General features: G+C 42.3%; 1 protein-coding gene across 1 annotated transcript in view; it reads left to right on the top strand.

Moving 5' to 3' along the window:
* Positions 1-470: 470 nt before the first annotated feature.
* The window catches only part of LOC134217783 (chitin deacetylase 1), an 86,014-nt gene continuing 69,288 nt past the window's right edge, over positions 471-17,196 (top strand). The window contains exon 1 of the mRNA XM_062696602.1: positions 471-727. Within this exon, the coding sequence (XP_062552586.1) occupies positions 676-727 (52 nt within the window). The 5' untranslated portion in view covers positions 471-675. The remainder of the gene's footprint in view (positions 728-17,196) is intronic.

Below are 17,196 nucleotides of genomic sequence, written 5' to 3'. Positions count from 1 at the left end.
ATCCATAAATTACGGAACGCTCAGGGGGGCTGGGGGTTTCCCGAAGTGTGAAAATCCTTGCAAAAAATTTCAATGATTTATACCAAAAGTGTGACATATGGGAGGGGGGGTTGAAAATGGCCAATTTTTGCGTTACGTAATTAATGGATCTTCCCTAAGACGAGTTTAGTTCTGCTCCATTCAATTCCACCACGTTGGAATTCAATCAACTTGGAAAAGTACTTGTTTTATGAGAGATGAAAGCTTGAAGACATTCCACTAAAAGAGCTTAATGTTTTTCTTTCTTAATTTCAGTTGCTATTTACACATCATTATACGGCTTATAAGAAGCTTACGACCAAAATGGCACATCGCATACCATTACTTGCAGCAGTGTTGCTTGTCCGGCCCCGTTGGTCGTCGTGGTCTGGTTGAGATCGTCGTCGCAAGAGCCAGCGTTCGTCGCTGGCCAGTTTAAGTCTCCCACGATCAGCGAACCGTGCTCAGTCAGTTTCGGTGTGTTCGCGTCTGCAGTCGTAGTTTGCAGCGCAGCGGTTTCCTCGACGGTACTTTAGTGAATATTGGTCTGACGGGTGTGCTTCATTCCCCAGTGCAGTGTTCTAAATTGGTGCAACGTCTTGGAGAAGAGATTTCCTTAAAAAGTGCACTCAAGTACGAGTGCCGGAAGAGATAGAAATGCGGTTCCTAGTTACCGTAGTGCTGTTCAGTGTGGTCGCGCTAGTGGCTGGTAATATTCGCATTTGGGTTTCTGTTCGCAAAAATGTTAAACAATTTCAAAACTGTGTGATACAACGGCAAAGGTTCAAGAGTGAAGGTACGCTGACACGAAACAGGCCGTACAGACATCGACATCTTAGCAGTCGCCGCCACCATAGTTACCGCAGCAGCACTAGGCCTGGGCCTACTTGGTTTGATGGATAAATACGTAAACGACAGGGCGCGTAGACTCACAGCCCGCTGGGAGCTCGTTTTCAAGTTTTGCAAAATCAACTTCATAAAACGTCGATCGGATCGAGCACGCGCGCAAATGAGTTGTGTACCGAGCATAATGAAAAAACAAACTGGAAATCTCAAAAGAGTTTTGTAACAATTTTTTGTTGTTCCACGAAGAAAGTTACAGTTTCAACTTTCATTCGCCTCCTTTACCAAGGGTGACGAGGTCCGGAAGACTTTTGCAAACTCTTTGTGTGTATGTCGATTGCAACTTCGGGCAGCTGGTGCGGGGTGCATAGGTTCAATACCTCACGGTGTAATGTGTGTGGACACGGTAACGACCGATGCCAATGGCACTCAACCAGCCCCGATTGGGTCCAGCCATATTACGTGCTCTTTCTCCACTTAACCAAAATTGGCATTGCATAATCGAAAGTGGCAACTCTTGGGTGGTTCGGTCGGGTTTTTTACTTGCGCACAGTATCCGCTTGATGCGGTTGCGTAGGTTGGCCGTGGATAAATAAAAATGGTGTCACAATTTCCACGAAAAGGTTTCGCCAATAGTGTGCTCTAGCGAACATCTGCTTTTCTTCTTTATGAAGCATTGCCTGCCTTTCAGGTATAGGTCTGCTGGGGATCATTTTTCCAGATATTTCGAGAACCGCATCCAAGTAGATTGAGAATCGAGCTTAAATAGGTTACTGGCGATGTTAATAAATATCGTACAGGATAAATATCAACCCTGACAGGTTTGTTTCATTATTGCCAGGGAGATTCTGTGATTGAACTGAAACGTAAAAAAAAAGAATCAAGACTGTAAATTATTCAACTAGTCCTGTAGATGCCTTTCCCCTTCATTGGAAAAGGTAAAAAAGTATAAAAGAAAAGTCCAAGATGGTAATAATAAGTGGATGGGGCCTATTATTGGCGTCTGATGATACTGCTCGAACAAATCGGAAAAGTATAAATTCCAAAAAAAATAGTTTTTCCCAAACACAACTTGACAATAGTAGTTTTGAATACCTAAAACATGAGGAAGTTTTTCTGCGTAGAAAGATCTCTGGGGTCGACACCAACTTCAACAGTAATCACTTGAATCTGTATCAGCTGCGATGTGTGATGAGTATAGTGACGCTCTTAGAATCATCGTCGAATTCCTACAAGAAGAACGCCTCCTTCACATCAAGAATACTCCAAATCCTGCCTTTCCAGACTTCCTCACTGCAAGGTTGACACGTCGAATTGTTTCATTCGCTTCATTGGTAACAACGAGTGGAGAAACCCAACACTTTGAACCATTCTTAGTGTAGATGGGCATTAAGATCCGGAACCGTTAAAATGATTCGGATCTTTAATGTGAGCGAATGATCCATAGCTCACTTTTGAAAAGATCCGGTTCACCAGATCAGCAAACTATCGGACCATTTGTAAGAAAATGACAAAATGAAAAGTTGTTTTTGTATAAGAAAATTATTTTAAGCTTTTTAGTGGAATGTCTTCACTTGTCATAAGACGAGTTTATATCATCCCATTGAATTCCACCACTTAATTGTATCTTGACAGATACGTATTTCGACCTCAACAGTAAGGCCGTCTTCAGTGTCTCGTACTTGACCTTACTGTTGAGGTCGAAATACGTATCTGTCAAGATACAATTAAGTGGTGGAATTCAATGGGATGGTATAAACTCGTCTTGTTTTTGTAGTTTTTCATAAATGTTATATATGTTTGTGAGCGAGAGAAGAATGACATTATTGTATGTACGGGTCAATAGTGAGCTTGAATGACAACCATTTCACTAATTTGCTTTCTCCTTACATTTTGTTCCCAAGATCCGATCCGTGTTGAAGATCCGGATCATTAGACTGAATGATCCAGATCTGATCCGTTCAACGAAGTGATCCGTTTTGCCCATCTCTAATTCTTAGCTTCCATGGATGACGTTTGACATTGATGGTACTTTCCAATTGTTTTCAAATCGTTTCCCGGGTATAAAAATCGGTTCTAAATTGGGATTCATTTCGAAGTGAACCTTGACGCTTTTTTCAGATTGCAAATAGCCTTATTTTAACAATTTGCTTCTATGTCGATCCATATGTTTCGATGGCACATCCTATAGTAAGTTACGCTGACCACGATTTCAAAATTATTCTGCTGCCATATTCATATTTGGTTATTAGTATTTGTTGTCATTGAAGGACACAGTTGGAAGAGTACCATGATGGTACTCCCAGAGGGCATCACTGAAACATGCAATGCAACATAGAACCCTGTACATGTCTTTGCTATACTTCACACTAAAAGCAGCATGCCAGAGCAGTTTGCCAAGATTCTATTGTATTTGTGTTGCATAATCATGAAGTTTGATATGTGTCGCAGTATGTTGGAATCTGGGTTTCAGAACCATTCAAAAAGTGATCACGTCCCTGCACGGAAGAAAAAAAGTACCCAGCGTTGAGTTTTTTGACGTAAACTACGTCTAAGGGGAAGCCTCGGATACAGGGTGACAAATGAAAATTTCCAAATCCGAGACCGTCACGAAATCATGTAAGATTTTGAACGTTAATAGCGCATTCATCTTTCGATGGATTTTCGAGATTTATATATCAATCGACTCGGAAAGTCTCCACCAATTTTCCAGTTATATTGAAACATTTGATTATCAACGTTAAAGTAGGGTATTGGACCATTTTGGCAGCACCTCTTTTTCCCGTTCGCAACGTGAGTCTCATTCGGCCGTCGTTCAGTGTAGTTGGTTTTTGGGCTCTTCTTTTTGTGCGGTGCTTCGCACCAGTTTGCCACAAAAAGTAGGGCCAGAGCAGTGACCGCAGTCGGCGATATACATACAAGCGCATGTTTGTGCAAGGATAGGATGATCGATTGTTAGCAACGGCAATGCAATGTCATAATGCGATAATCGCAATGCAAAGATAACTAAGGAAAATGGTAAGCCATTTTATGATAAACTGCAAATTGTTAATTATATTTTTATTATTAAATATGCGCCAAAATTAAAAGAATTCATTTTTAATTCGGGAAGTTTGAATGCACTTCAGATACTCTGTGGGTACAATCATGCGCTTATTGTAAACGGCTATAGCTTCGGAACGCATACTTTATTGAAACGGGCTATAGGTTACTAAGGCTCGTATTCTTCCACCAGTGATGACTCGATGCTCTGACTACCATTGGACAGAGGCACCTGTTCGTCCGTAGCCAGAGCAGATATTCTTTGCAAGGTCCAGGGCCGATGCGTATCGTCTCGCATCTGTCGTAAAATCGCTAAATCGTGGTACACGCACTCACCAGTATTCACCCCCAACAACAAACATATTGCACATCGATCACAGTAACTTATATATGCCCGAATTCTCTCACAATATGGTTACTGCAAGAAGATTGGCTCAACGTGTGCTACTTGGGATATCATAACCATGTAACGCTAGTGAGTTATTTTTATTTCAGAATAGTATTATTTAATAATCATACTCCACTATACTGCCGCTAACCGCAAGTCGAGCACATCTGTATATGGACGTCCATATACAGATGTGCTCGACCTGCGGTTAGCGGCAGTATCTTCTTCTTCTTATTGGCATTACATCCCCACACTGGGACAGAGCCGCCTCGCAGCTTAGTGTTCATTAAGCACTTCGACAGTTATTAACTGCGAGGTTTCTAAGCCAGGTTACCATTTTTGCATTCGTATATCATGAGGCTAGCACGATGATACTTTTATGCCCAGGGAAGTCGAGGCAATTTCCAATTCGAAAATTGCCTAGACCGGCACCGGGAATTGAACCCAGCCACCCTCAGCATGGTCTTGCTTTGTAGCCGCGCGTCTCACCGCACGGCTAAGGAGGGCCCCAGCGGCAGTATAGTGGTCGAAAATTTGGAATGAAACTGAATCCCTACTAATTTTACTCTAAGTCGAATGCAACAGTTGGAATTGCGAGAAGCATTATTACCACTTGGGGTTTTAAAGTTAAAATTTTAAGTTATCGTACCGTCGTCGGGGAGACAACGGGTCAAATGGGGGTGAGAATGGGTCACTGTTTTAAGTACATAGGATGCTAGTAGAATAGATTCAATGTATCTGAGACTGAATTATAAGTGACCTTTTTGAACGATTTTGTTATCCGACCTCCAGACTGTCGGTGAGGGCTCGGACGTCACCCCTGACTACGGTATCGAACAATTTTTTTTTAAATTTTAAGTTATGGTAATTTTGTTCTAAACCAGTGACATAAGTAATCAAATGAATTATCTTAAAATATGACTACATTCCTCAATTCACCAAACTGTTCTACGTAGTTTACGTTGGGCGGTCGTGTCTTGTACATAACCCATCAGATTTTTAAACTTATTTTTGAGTTATTTTTTTCTCTTCTCTTTCATCCACTCTTTCTTCTGTTGTCAAAAACAAAAGAGCCAAACAATCCAACGACGCCAGGTCAATACGAGAAGCCAATTTTGAGTTTTATTATCTGAGGTCAAAATTGAGTGAATTAAACTTACATTTGGGTAGATTATTTCTTCTGTGTTTTTTTTTTCTTCCTAAGCAATGGAGGGGGAATCTGCTCAACAGACATCCTGGGTTGTCCAGGAAGTGCGGGGTTAGGGGCCACCTCCAAACGAGGGAGGCAGGACTGCATCCCCGACCCGCTAAACCGTTTCCATTGCCGCCAAGCCCATCGTCCCTTCGGTACAACCAGCGATAGCCGATAAAACGGTGTTCCAGCCAACTTCATCTTTACACATCCTCCGAACTAGGTTGTCCGGGGTATCAGAACGTCGGCTCAGGAGGCACGTTCCCCTCAATTTGGGAGATTTGTGTCAATACGTGTTCCGCCGTTTCCTCTAAACCTGCTCTAAGCTGCGTTACAATCACAAGCCACTGTGATTTTGCAGCACGCTTAAACGCCGGGCACATCAATGGGGTGCTTGCTGTTCACAGCTTTGCTGGAACAAATCAAACAATTGGGAGGGTTCGTGCAGCATTGTGCCTTCTGTCCCTCGAATCCGCAGCGTCGGCAGAGATTGCTTCTGTCAGGGCCTTTGCAGTCCCATTGCTTGTGCCCGGTTCCAGGCAATTGAAGCAAACTTCGGGTTGCTCGTATATGCCCACATGGCACACCGACCATCCCACCTTTACGCTCCCTAACTTGACTACCTTGGAGGCGTCCGCTGCAGATAGCCGAACCAATGCTGCCTGCGTCCCTGCCGGACCTTTCCGTAGCCGAACGGCTGCGGTGGGCGTCTCCACTTCACACTGTCGCCGCAGTGCCGTGACGAGCTCTTCGACTTCGGTGATCTCGTCCAGGTCTTTAACCCTTAGATTCACCTCCGTCGTGAGTGCCCTCACCTTGATCGTCTCGCCTAGGACTTCCTCCGCCAACTTCTTGTAGGCGGCGCCCTTTTGCGAGACGCCCCGCTTCAGCTCGAGGATCATCTCGCCCATCCGGGTACGTCGGCGCCGAGTTCACTGAGCTTGGCGTCACTCCTCATCGCCTTCAAGACGTCCGAGTACTTAGCCTCGTCCGCCGTGATGACTAGGGCATCGCCCCTGGAGCGATTGGCGCCTACCCTAGACTTCTTGCTACCCTCATTCGCCTGGCCCTTCTTTTCGGCCCTTGGCGTCTTCGGTTTCCTCTTGTTCTTGACCAGGGTCCAGGAGGCGTCATCCCCCTCTATTTCCCTGGTCTGGTGCGGCTGAGAGCTCTCAGCCTGCCGTAACCCCTTACCACCGTCTTTCCTGGGTGGACGGACCTTGCCAGGTCCTTCCTCCCCCGGTTTTGGAGGTACATGGCCGGGGTTCAGCTTCCCAGCCCCACTACCCTTGTTCGGGGTAGTAACCCTCCGCGTTTTGGAGCGGCCCCCAGGGAGCTCATCCCCTGGAGACTGTCTCCCCCGTTTTGTGTCTGCTCCGTTGGAGCAGTCACCCCCGACGTACCCGCAAATACTTGAGCCTCAGTCTGGGTAGACTTTGGTACCACCGTCTTCGCTGGCACGCCTTCGGTCGATTCGACCTTGCCCGAGTCCGCGAATCCTTGGGCCTCAGTCTGGCTAGACCTCGACTCCACTGATTTCACGGGTTTACACTTGGCCGTCCCGACCGCCCTCTCCAGCTTGGCGTCCAGCATCGACTTTCGAAGTTTCTGCAAGCTCCTCTTGAGGTCCTTACTGATATTATGCTTCGATGACGCAAAGTCGATGATGGCGTCCAGCTGTTCCGTCGCCACCTCGAAGGCCGAAAGCCCATCGCGTTTGCGGTTCATCGCCTCCACAAGCCATGGGCCGTCAATAACCTCTACCGGCGTTTTTTAGCCGAGATGAAGGTTAAGTGACCCACGCTGGTGCTGCGCACTGAGCTGCCGACTATTGCCTCTGGCCTCCTAGGCGGAGACCTGAACAACCCACCTCTTGCGAAGGGGTTGTCGCCTACACTACTACCACTAATTGAAGAATTGACTTGGTTTTCCATTTTGGTCCCACGAGTTGCTCGGGAAAAGAGGTCCACCACGCCAGAGCCCAGCATAACACGGTAAGGGACAATTACTGTGGAGGGTGCCCAGGTACCCCACAGGCTCCGTTAAAGGCCTAGCTTATTATTTCACCCCCCTGGCCATGCATCCCCTCGGCACGGGTCGCTTGACGCCTTGGGATTAGGGGTTAGGGACGATGGTCCCGGTCTAACTCACAGTGGCCATGGGGAGGGGTCGTCAAGCCCTTGGACAAAGTCCCTGCTGCCCCGTCTGTGTATATGTAAGTGCGTGTGTATGTACATGTGTGTAGGTGCGAAAAAAAAACTCACTCATTTCTGAGGCACTTATCCTTAAACAATTTGCTTACAATAAATTTCATTCGACGAAGCATCCTCTCCCATTTTTCCTGGCAGACAGGGTGGACTGAGGGTTTACGTACAAAACCCGTCTTTCGACGCAACCTATTCTAGGATAAGTTGATTATAGTCTCCTAACTGTAAAACGAAGTCATTGTTGCCCAGATTGGAACTAATAGAACCGATAGAGTTAAGATGATCCTGAATGCTGTTCATATCGCAACGCCGATCTGGAGGCTCGACTGTGTTGAGCGGATTGAGGGATTACACTGAGCAAGCAGGTGTGCATCCCGGTGAGTTGAGTGTTGACACCATTGTCTGGGAATTAATCGGGGGTTCAGATGAAGGACTTGTGGTAGACATCGGCAATGGAGATAATGTCGTTGATGAATTTGGATCATTTCTTGGACGGCGACTGGAATCGGGATATGGTTTACGGAAGGAATTGTTCATAGAAGTGCCGTACTTGCCTGAGAATTGTTTGTGGAAGAACCCATCTCCAGACTCAAACACAGGATCGGGACGGCTGCAGGTCGGTGACTGGAATAGCTTGACTGTGCTAAGTGTGCGTCCCGGTGTCCGCAGGTACAACAGATCCATTGATTATTGACGAATAGAATCGGATGATTCAGAGAGCGAGCTGTTTTCTGAGGTCAAATACTTGTCTGGGAACAGATTTCGAAAAACCCAGTTTCCGGACTCAAACACAGGATCGGGACGGCTGACGGGATTGGCGCGACTGTGTTGAGCGGATTTAGGGCTTCTATAAGGCCTGAGGCAAGTTTGCGTCCCGATGTTCCGATAGCGGCTTTTTTTAGGCTTGCGGCAAGTTTGCGTACCGGTGTAGAACAGGAACAGAGCATTGTTTGGGTTACTCCATAAGCACATCTTCCTCTCTATGTTTAGCGTGTACAGTGAATGCAGGCAACGCAAATTGAACAACGAACCGCAGACCGCGAGTTATATTTTCAATGTTTTTCACACAAAATCTCTTCCGGAACTTGTAAAATCCACTTCGTCGCGATTCACCGTGCTATAAACTACCTTAGTAGCACAGTTTAGATCGATTTGGTTGCAGCAACTCCAATATGACTGGATTTGTTTGCATATGAGTCATAGCGACTGATATGTGACAAGTGTGTTACACGGGTAACATATAAAATGACGTGCCACACAAAAATTGTCAACAACACTTTTTACATGTTCGATTCACACCGAAAAAAACAGAGCTTAAACACAGCCGAGTAGGTACACGGAAAAAAATGTTATTAGCTTCTTTCCCGCAAAATGATTTCTCGGCGAGCATCTGCGTTTGTGAGCATCCTCTGCACGTGAGAATGAGTGAGCAATACGATCCCTGATAGCTCATCATGATTTTCTGAAATCGACGAGAAGTCGTTAGATGTAGGCAGTACATTTAGTCAAATATGTCCCTTTGCAAGGAGAATCAATTTTATTGAAGATGCTGCAGTGCATGTTAATTTACATTACACGATCACGATGAATATATGGCTGAATGTTTGAACAACCAGAACTCGTAATACGAACACAGACCATTTCATTTTTATTATAGTTAATACAGCCGTCGGCTGGTTCTCACTTCCTAGAATCGAGCGGTTAGTCTTTAGTCTGGAGCTGTCAATTTCATATGATTCAAGGTTTTGCTACAGCACAAGAGTCAATTGGTGAATCTGCCAAATTTTGGAATTGCTACGCTAGCTCGATTGCTGATATTAACTGCTGAAGAATATCTAGGCAGCACCTACCTCCGGAAGGTGGACGCGCTGTCCTGAGTTTGAATCTCTGCAAATGTCCACTGAGAATACTACCGAATCATGCTCATACCTTTCTTGCCCTCATGTCCACGAAATGCACAGCAAAGCTTTCCCGTCGATGCTTTTTGTGTTTGAGTCGGACCCAAATTTATAGATCGCGAGTTTTGACAATCGCTCGCAGCTCCACTTTTAAAATTTAAATCAATAGTTTGTACCTCTGTGATCCAAGATTAAATATAAATAAATCAATCTTTGAAAAATCGTTTACATTCGAATAACCCATTTGTGAATGACAATTAGATACCAGTAAAAAGTGAACTTCAAATGCGATTTTTTGACAATTTTGAATTGTCAATATCAAATTTAATGCTATCAAAATGCTATCAAAAACAAACATCCTTTTTCACATGAACCATTTCCTCCCTATAATCTAAATTTCATCACATGAGAGAGAATGGTTTTATTTCCATCATCACCAGCATCAGAAATTCACTTTCAATAAGGAAAAAAACATGTCCCCACCTCCAAATCGCTAAACACTGCGAACTCTCGCGCCCAAGTGCAGCACCTACCCATAGTAAACAGTTTAAAATTGCTAATTATTGCGTCACTTTTAATGTGACCTCCAACAGTGATCAAACATCAGTTAACATATATTTGTACTGCTCGGAAAAGGCTTTTGTTAGTGTATTTCTGCTAATCAACTTCTGTGGTAATTTTATCTCGTGCCGCACTCGCGGAAGGTGAGACCGTCGCGAGCAGACGAGAGCCTCGCATCGAACCACCACCATCAGCGTGCCGCGCTGTCAGACTTGTATAGCTCCTCAATCGTGGGAAATGTGGTGCTCGGAGGTGGGAGGGCCAACCATAACCACCCCGCTCCACACTAATGTGCCACCATTATCGGTCGAACATGGTCGGACTGGGTTTTCTGTTATTCTTGCAGATAATGCTGTGTGTGCTTTTTTTTCCTTCCTCTGTCTCTGTTTTCTCTTGCTCAATCCATCTCACTGACCTTTGCGAAACTATTTACTGAGTCGACCGCATCGCGGTAGGCCAAGCAATGGTCAGCCGACATCAATTCGTTTCCACTGATGATGCTATCCATGAGTCTGGGTACCATGACCATGCCTGCTTGGATATTTGCAAGATTGATTAAATGAGGGTTCATCTGTTGGTTCATCCGTTACAAACTGCTGGTAAATAAATTTGACAATTTACGTTGTTTGCCATCAACCTGTCAACCGACTTTTCGGCTACATGGCAACCAAAAAAAAGGGAACCGGGAAGAAAATTCAATTTTCAGCTTCGACGGTGAATCGCCTCGGGATAATCGCAGACAAGGGAAATATGACCTTTGATGGAATCTATTAATAATTCAGAGGATAAACAACATTGGGAAAGGCGAACCCAGTGATGTGAGAAAATAAGAAATGATCTTGTAGTACAGTAAACAGAAAATAAAGTAACACGTGTCCTTGCACAGTGCTCGGAATTGAAAAATGTGGGACCTCTTCCGAACGAGCTACAAGTGAGACGGTCGGAGGTTGCTTTTGGGACGCAGGGCAGCAGTGCCAGCGTTCCATTGGTGTGTAATAGAGGTACGTACTGAACGTTATGTCATGAACAGTCACAATATAAGTACGTACACAAGCACGCATACGGAGTACGGAGGGAGGGGCCACCAACCGGAGCTGGTCTGGAAGATAAACTGTGCTCCCCGTGTGATGGATGCTGCTGTTCAGGAAACAGAAATAACAGCGAAGCACTCGAGGTCCGTCTGTACACGTCGTCGTTGTCGTCATCGTTGTTGTCCCTCCACAGTCGTCTACGCTAGGAAAAAGCACATTATGGAAAAATAAATAACTGCGTTCCTAACCCACATTCAAGCACCCCGGTAGAATGTGAGAAAACCAGGAATACTGAGGACGATATGCCGCAAGACTGTTTGCGAAAGTGAAGGTACACAAAGCGAGTCTTCTCCTGGGAAGGTAAATAGTCCTCCCAGCGGAAAGTGCTTCACGGGCGTGGCCAGCAAATGAATTCTTTAATTAAGATTCAAGCACAGCGAACGGACGTTCAACTTGAATGGGCAAAGATACAACTGTCGTCATGAAATTTTTCGTTACCTCATAATAATGCTGTCCAATGAGCAGGTCGAACTAGCTCGAAGTTATTCCCATCCCTCTCATGTCCATTTGTGGACAAAAAAAAAGAACGAGCAGGACGGGAACAACTTCGAGCTGCTCATTGGACATCTCTAATGACTTAATGAAAATATAAACATATATAATCGAACCACTGACGTGACGTAGGCTTTGTACAATACGATCACAACTCAAAATCTGAACAAAATTCAGAAACGGTGTTTTAAAATCTTGACTCAGATAAAGAAACCTTTATATTTTTGTGATTTTTTCGAGTTTCATCTTATGATTAGTTCTGTTTGTTTCACCAAATTTGATCTTTTCGAAAAATCGTCAAATATTTCAAATACGCATAAGGTACCCCGGGGCAAGTGGGACCTAAAAAAACGCTAGTTCAGCAAAATTGTTAACGCATACTTATAAAACACGATATTTCAGAACATTAACCACGCATACATCATTATATGCTTCCGTTGTTGAAGTGTAGACGTGTTGTAAGCCATTTATTCGATTACAAAAAATATTGGTAGTGAAAGAAATAAATTCACCTGTAGGACCCACTTACCCCTTCAAACGGGGCAAGTGGGACCTATTCTGTTTTATACTGTCGAACTAAACTAATTAAAGGAATCTACAATGTTCATGTTACTTCTGAGTCGTAGTATTTCAGATCATGGATGGAGGTTTGTTGCTTGTCGGATTTTAGTTTTTGCTACAAAGAAGGGATTATAATTTTAGCAAATATGAACACCAGACAACAGCCGATTTACTGTTTAATTGGCTCTTGTTTTGCTCTTCAATGGGTTACTTTTGTACCAAATGTTTTAGATGGAAAGGATAAGCAATTCTTTATTCATCATTCGAGTGAATGTTTCTGTGTTTAAAGCACAGATTATTACATAAATCAGTACTTCAAAAGAAACGTTTTTATTCAGGCTATGCGCACTGCTATAAATTTGTAATAGAACGAAATTGCCAATTTATGTGTTGAGCACTTTATTTATCTGAAAATCTGTAAATTTGATGCGCAATTTGAAAATAACAAAACACAAGACAAATTTTGTTGACTCATCGTTGAACAAATAGATTATTTGCACTGTAAATGGAAAAATATCGCATTGTTATAACTATTGCGGGAGATAATTTTTAGAATGAATTTTGTATTATTGTTAATCAACTGTACAATACTATTCAACAGCGAAACCAACAATAAGCAAACTACATCTGATTCAGATCCATGTGATATATGAGTGTCAAAGTTATTTTTCACTAGACAACGATTTAAAAACAATTAAAAGGGCTCTATCGAAATTGTTGTTCAAATATGTCCCACTTGCCCCATGTATGTTAAAACTAAAGGGTAAGTGAAAATTGCAAATTTTGGCTTAAATTAAAACTTATAAATTATTTTCGATGTCACACAATTATTTGATTGCTCAAACTATTCACCTTCCACATCAATGATAAATTTAAAAACGACTATTATGGTGGAAATCCATTGAATTAAAATATAAGTAATAGATTTTCCCGGTAGTCTAAAGTCATGATCAAGCAACAGCATTAGCATGGTGCCTCAAATGGTTTTGATTCCAAATATTTTTGTGTGGGCTGTATTCGTTGATAGTCCTGCTTCATATTTCTAGAAGATTGTTACCACTAAAAACGTTTATCGATTGATCAGCAGCCATAGTACCCACTTACCCCGTATTTTCACTTGCCCCGGAGTACCTTAACTCCTTTTACGTTACGACCTGTGTCTTTGTCAGGTGAAACTTTATATTATTTTGTTTCTTTTGACATCAATGTAAAAAACGAAAGAACTTGAGTTATGCCAGTATTGCATGAAAATGTGAAAATATATTTTTAAGGAAGCGTGAGCGATTCTAGCAGAATTGGTTCGCATAGTGAAGAAGTCAAGTGAAAAGTAAAGACGAGAGTTTTTCACAATCTGTTCTTGAGTGTCTTTTTCCTGAGCACACTTCATCATTGCATGCAAGAACGAGCGTCCCGCTTACTCTCGACAGGCAAATGTAAAGTCTTTTATCAATATTACCAACCAATGAAATTGGTGCTTTATTCTTTCGTTTTGACAGATAAATTTGTCACAGTGAGATGGGTTATGCAACAGTTCCGGTGTATGACAGTGAAAATTAATTATTGAGCAATTGGCGATCCAGCTTATCGGTCACGATAACTATTTTCTTAATATGTAACTCTAAAATATGAAAACCGGTTGATCAATCATGTAGGTATTAACGATTACATTACATGTTTCCAGATTTTTTTGCAGGTTTTTTGAGCTTTCTACAGAAAAAAAAATGAAATTCCTTTGTTGCATCTGTAAATTCACTGGAAGAAACTTTTTAATCTTTCAGGATAGTTCTGAATGTTCTTCCTCGAATTGTTTACGTTTATTGATTTACGTTTCCTTCCAAAATTGATCCAAGAATAGTTTCCAGTCCTCCAGGAAGGCAGGAAGAATTTTTCATGAATAGCTTTTACGGACTGCCAAAGTCGTAAAAATCCTTACGGTTTCAATTTTTTTTATACGATTTTGTAACTTTCTCAGTCTAAATATGTGAAAACAATTGGTTTTGTTTTGCCCGACGTTTCGGCCTGTATACTTGGCCTTTTTGAAGGGTGAACTAAAATTGAACATGGGCTTCAGAAGGTACGTAACATAAAACATAGTAAAGCTACACTGTCTGTTGTTTTCTATCACTTAATTGGCCGTTTTTCATATAAGGAGGGCTTCTCGTGATCAGTTTAAACATTTAGTGCGGTCGTAGGGACTTTGGAAAACACTACTATTGCACACGATTTGCATTACACTAATAAGTAATAGACTCAACCACACAATGTTCAATGGTTGGTAAGAAGTCTCAGGTTTGAAGATGGCGGTATCAGATGCTATAAAACTTTTTCAAAGTAGCTGTTCAGACTCATTTACACTTTCTAATGTGATGTGGTGTTGAGAAAACTTTCTGCAAAAGTAATTGTCTTTGATGGTGTGCATCATACCTGCAAAAGTTATTTTAAAACCCTCCATCTCGGGATGGTCATTTACGCCATTTGGCATAAAGTTATTTGTACATTTGGCCTAATTGTGAACAGCGTCAAAAGTGCCGGTCATTTGGCATAACGAACACTTGGCATTTTTTTTTCTGTGTTCACTAAATGAGTTACTTGACGTAGTGTTGGAAAAAAACAGGAATAGTGAATATAACACTGATCGAAAATAATATTAAAAAGACATCCTTTCGTAGAAAGCATGCATCAGCCGAGTATTTATAAAGCAATGATAATTACAATTATAATCGTTATCCCTCCATTTTTTGGTACACGGTTTGCCCAGTGGAAAGTGTTGTGTTTTAATATGTTTTCTTCTTCCAAAATAAAGCATCTATCGGGTTGCGTTTGCCCAGGTTAAGGCAATTGTGGGTGTGATTCATTGTTTATAAGTAGGCGTTTCCCGGATTATGGCAATGGAAGTTGTGGTCCCTTCTTTAAAAGTAAGCACTTGCCCTGATTAAGGCAAAAGTAAACGTGATCCCTTTTATAAAAAGTAAGCACTTGTCCGGATTAAGGCAATTGCAGATGTGGCACTTTTTTGAAAAACAGGTGCTTGCCCGGTTTAAGGCATTGGAGAATGTGATGTGATCCCTTCTTTGAAAATAGGCGCTTGCCCGGACTAAGGCAATCCGAGGTATGATCCCTTATTCTAAAATCGGCGCTTGTCCGGTTGCAATGGTTGATGTGATCCCTTTTTCAAAATTTGGTTCTTGTCCGGAGTAATGAAATGGCGGATGTGATCCCTTAAGGGAATCAAACTAATCGCATGCGAAACAAGCGACAAAATAGTACATATCGTTAAGCGATGCTCTAATATTGATTCCCTGGTTCTTACTTACTAACTTATGGATCCTGTAAACCTCCGGTGGTGCAAAGGGCCGACTTGAAAGATCTTCATCCTGAGCGTTGTCCAGCTATCGCTTTAACCTGTTGCCAAGTTAAATTTCGGTCGACTTCTTTTATTTCATTATTGAGGCTTCGCTACCATGAGCCTCTGGGTCTGCCTTTGCTGGGATGTCCCGCTGGGTTCCAGTCTAATGCTTGTTTACAGATTTCGTTTCCGCCCCTACGTAGAGTGTGGCCGACCCAGCCCCACTTTCGATCCCGAATTTCTGTTGCTATCAGCCTCTGGTGACAACGACGATGGAGCTCGTTGTTCGAGATCCAGTAGTGAGGCTACCAGGCCCGAATTATATACCGCATGCATCTGTTGATGAACACCTGAAGCCGTCGAGTGTTCCCCACTGATACACACCATGTTTCGCTAGCGTATAACAGCACAGATTTCACGTTATAGTTGAAAATTCGTGATTGTACGACAATTCCCCGAAAACCAATTCCCCGAATGCAATTTCCCCGAATGTAACAAATCCCCGAAAACAAAGTATTTTTTGCAAAAACATAATTGTCATCGACTATAAGCGCCCAAATAGAGCAGCGTTCAAAGATTTGTTCCAGAGTGTCTCTTTGGAGATGCCGAACATGATAAAATCTTTCGATAGTATTGTACATGCCATTGATCTTTCTTATTGTTCAATTATGAAGATATTAGAATAAAGTGTTTTCCTATACATCTTTTTCTAAAATAATCGAACAAAGGCTGAATTTTTTTGGTGGAGTAGAATTGTGAACAGAAATTCCGATTGAAAGCATCATGGTAAAAATTTGTGAAATCAAACTCCTGTCCTATGTAAGGTCTATCCCTTCTTAAGAAGTTACTGTAATCGTGGTTATGAATCCTTAAAAAAAATAATGCGTTTGTCCGGAATAAGGCAATGGTGTTATTCCTTCTTTAAAAATTTGTATCTTCCTGTGTAAGGAAACGGTAGATGTGATCTATTCATTTAAGGCGTTAGCTCGAAATAGGCCAAAGTAGAATAAAATTACCTTTTCAGAAGTAGGAGTTTGCCTGCAATAAGATGATGATAAATTTAGTCTCTTCTTATGAAGTAGACGAGTTAGGCCGGAAAAGATATACCTAGTATATGAGATCGCATATTGCAATAAATATCAATTATATAAACCGAAAAAAAAAATATCGATTTCATCTACGTAATCATTTAAAGAAGACAATATCTTCTCAATTGTCTTTATACTGCGTAGACTCGTCTTTCCCTAATACCGGGCGAAGCGATTATAAAAAAACATTATCCCTTTCCTTCGCCTTATACCGGAAAACGCATTAACTTTCTTCCTTTATGTCTATCCTCCTTCCTTATTTTTCCATTCTCTCTTCCTACATCTCACTTCGTATTTCGCCCTTTTTCGATGTGAGGATCATATTTCTCGCATCATATTTTTCACTACTCACTTCTTACTCCACACTTTTCACTTTTCTTACTATGTACTTCCTTTTCATTTCTTATTTTTCACTTCTCACTTCTCACTTCTCATGTCTCACTTCTCTTTTCCCACTACTCACTACTCA

Source organism: Armigeres subalbatus, chromosome 1, assembly GCF_024139115.2.
Source record: "Armigeres subalbatus isolate Guangzhou_Male chromosome 1, GZ_Asu_2, whole genome shotgun sequence".
Taxonomy (NCBI): domain Eukaryota; kingdom Metazoa; phylum Arthropoda; class Insecta; order Diptera; family Culicidae; genus Armigeres; species Armigeres subalbatus.
The sequence above is the reverse complement of the archived record's forward strand: the minus strand, read 5'-3'. Positions and strand labels throughout refer to the sequence as shown.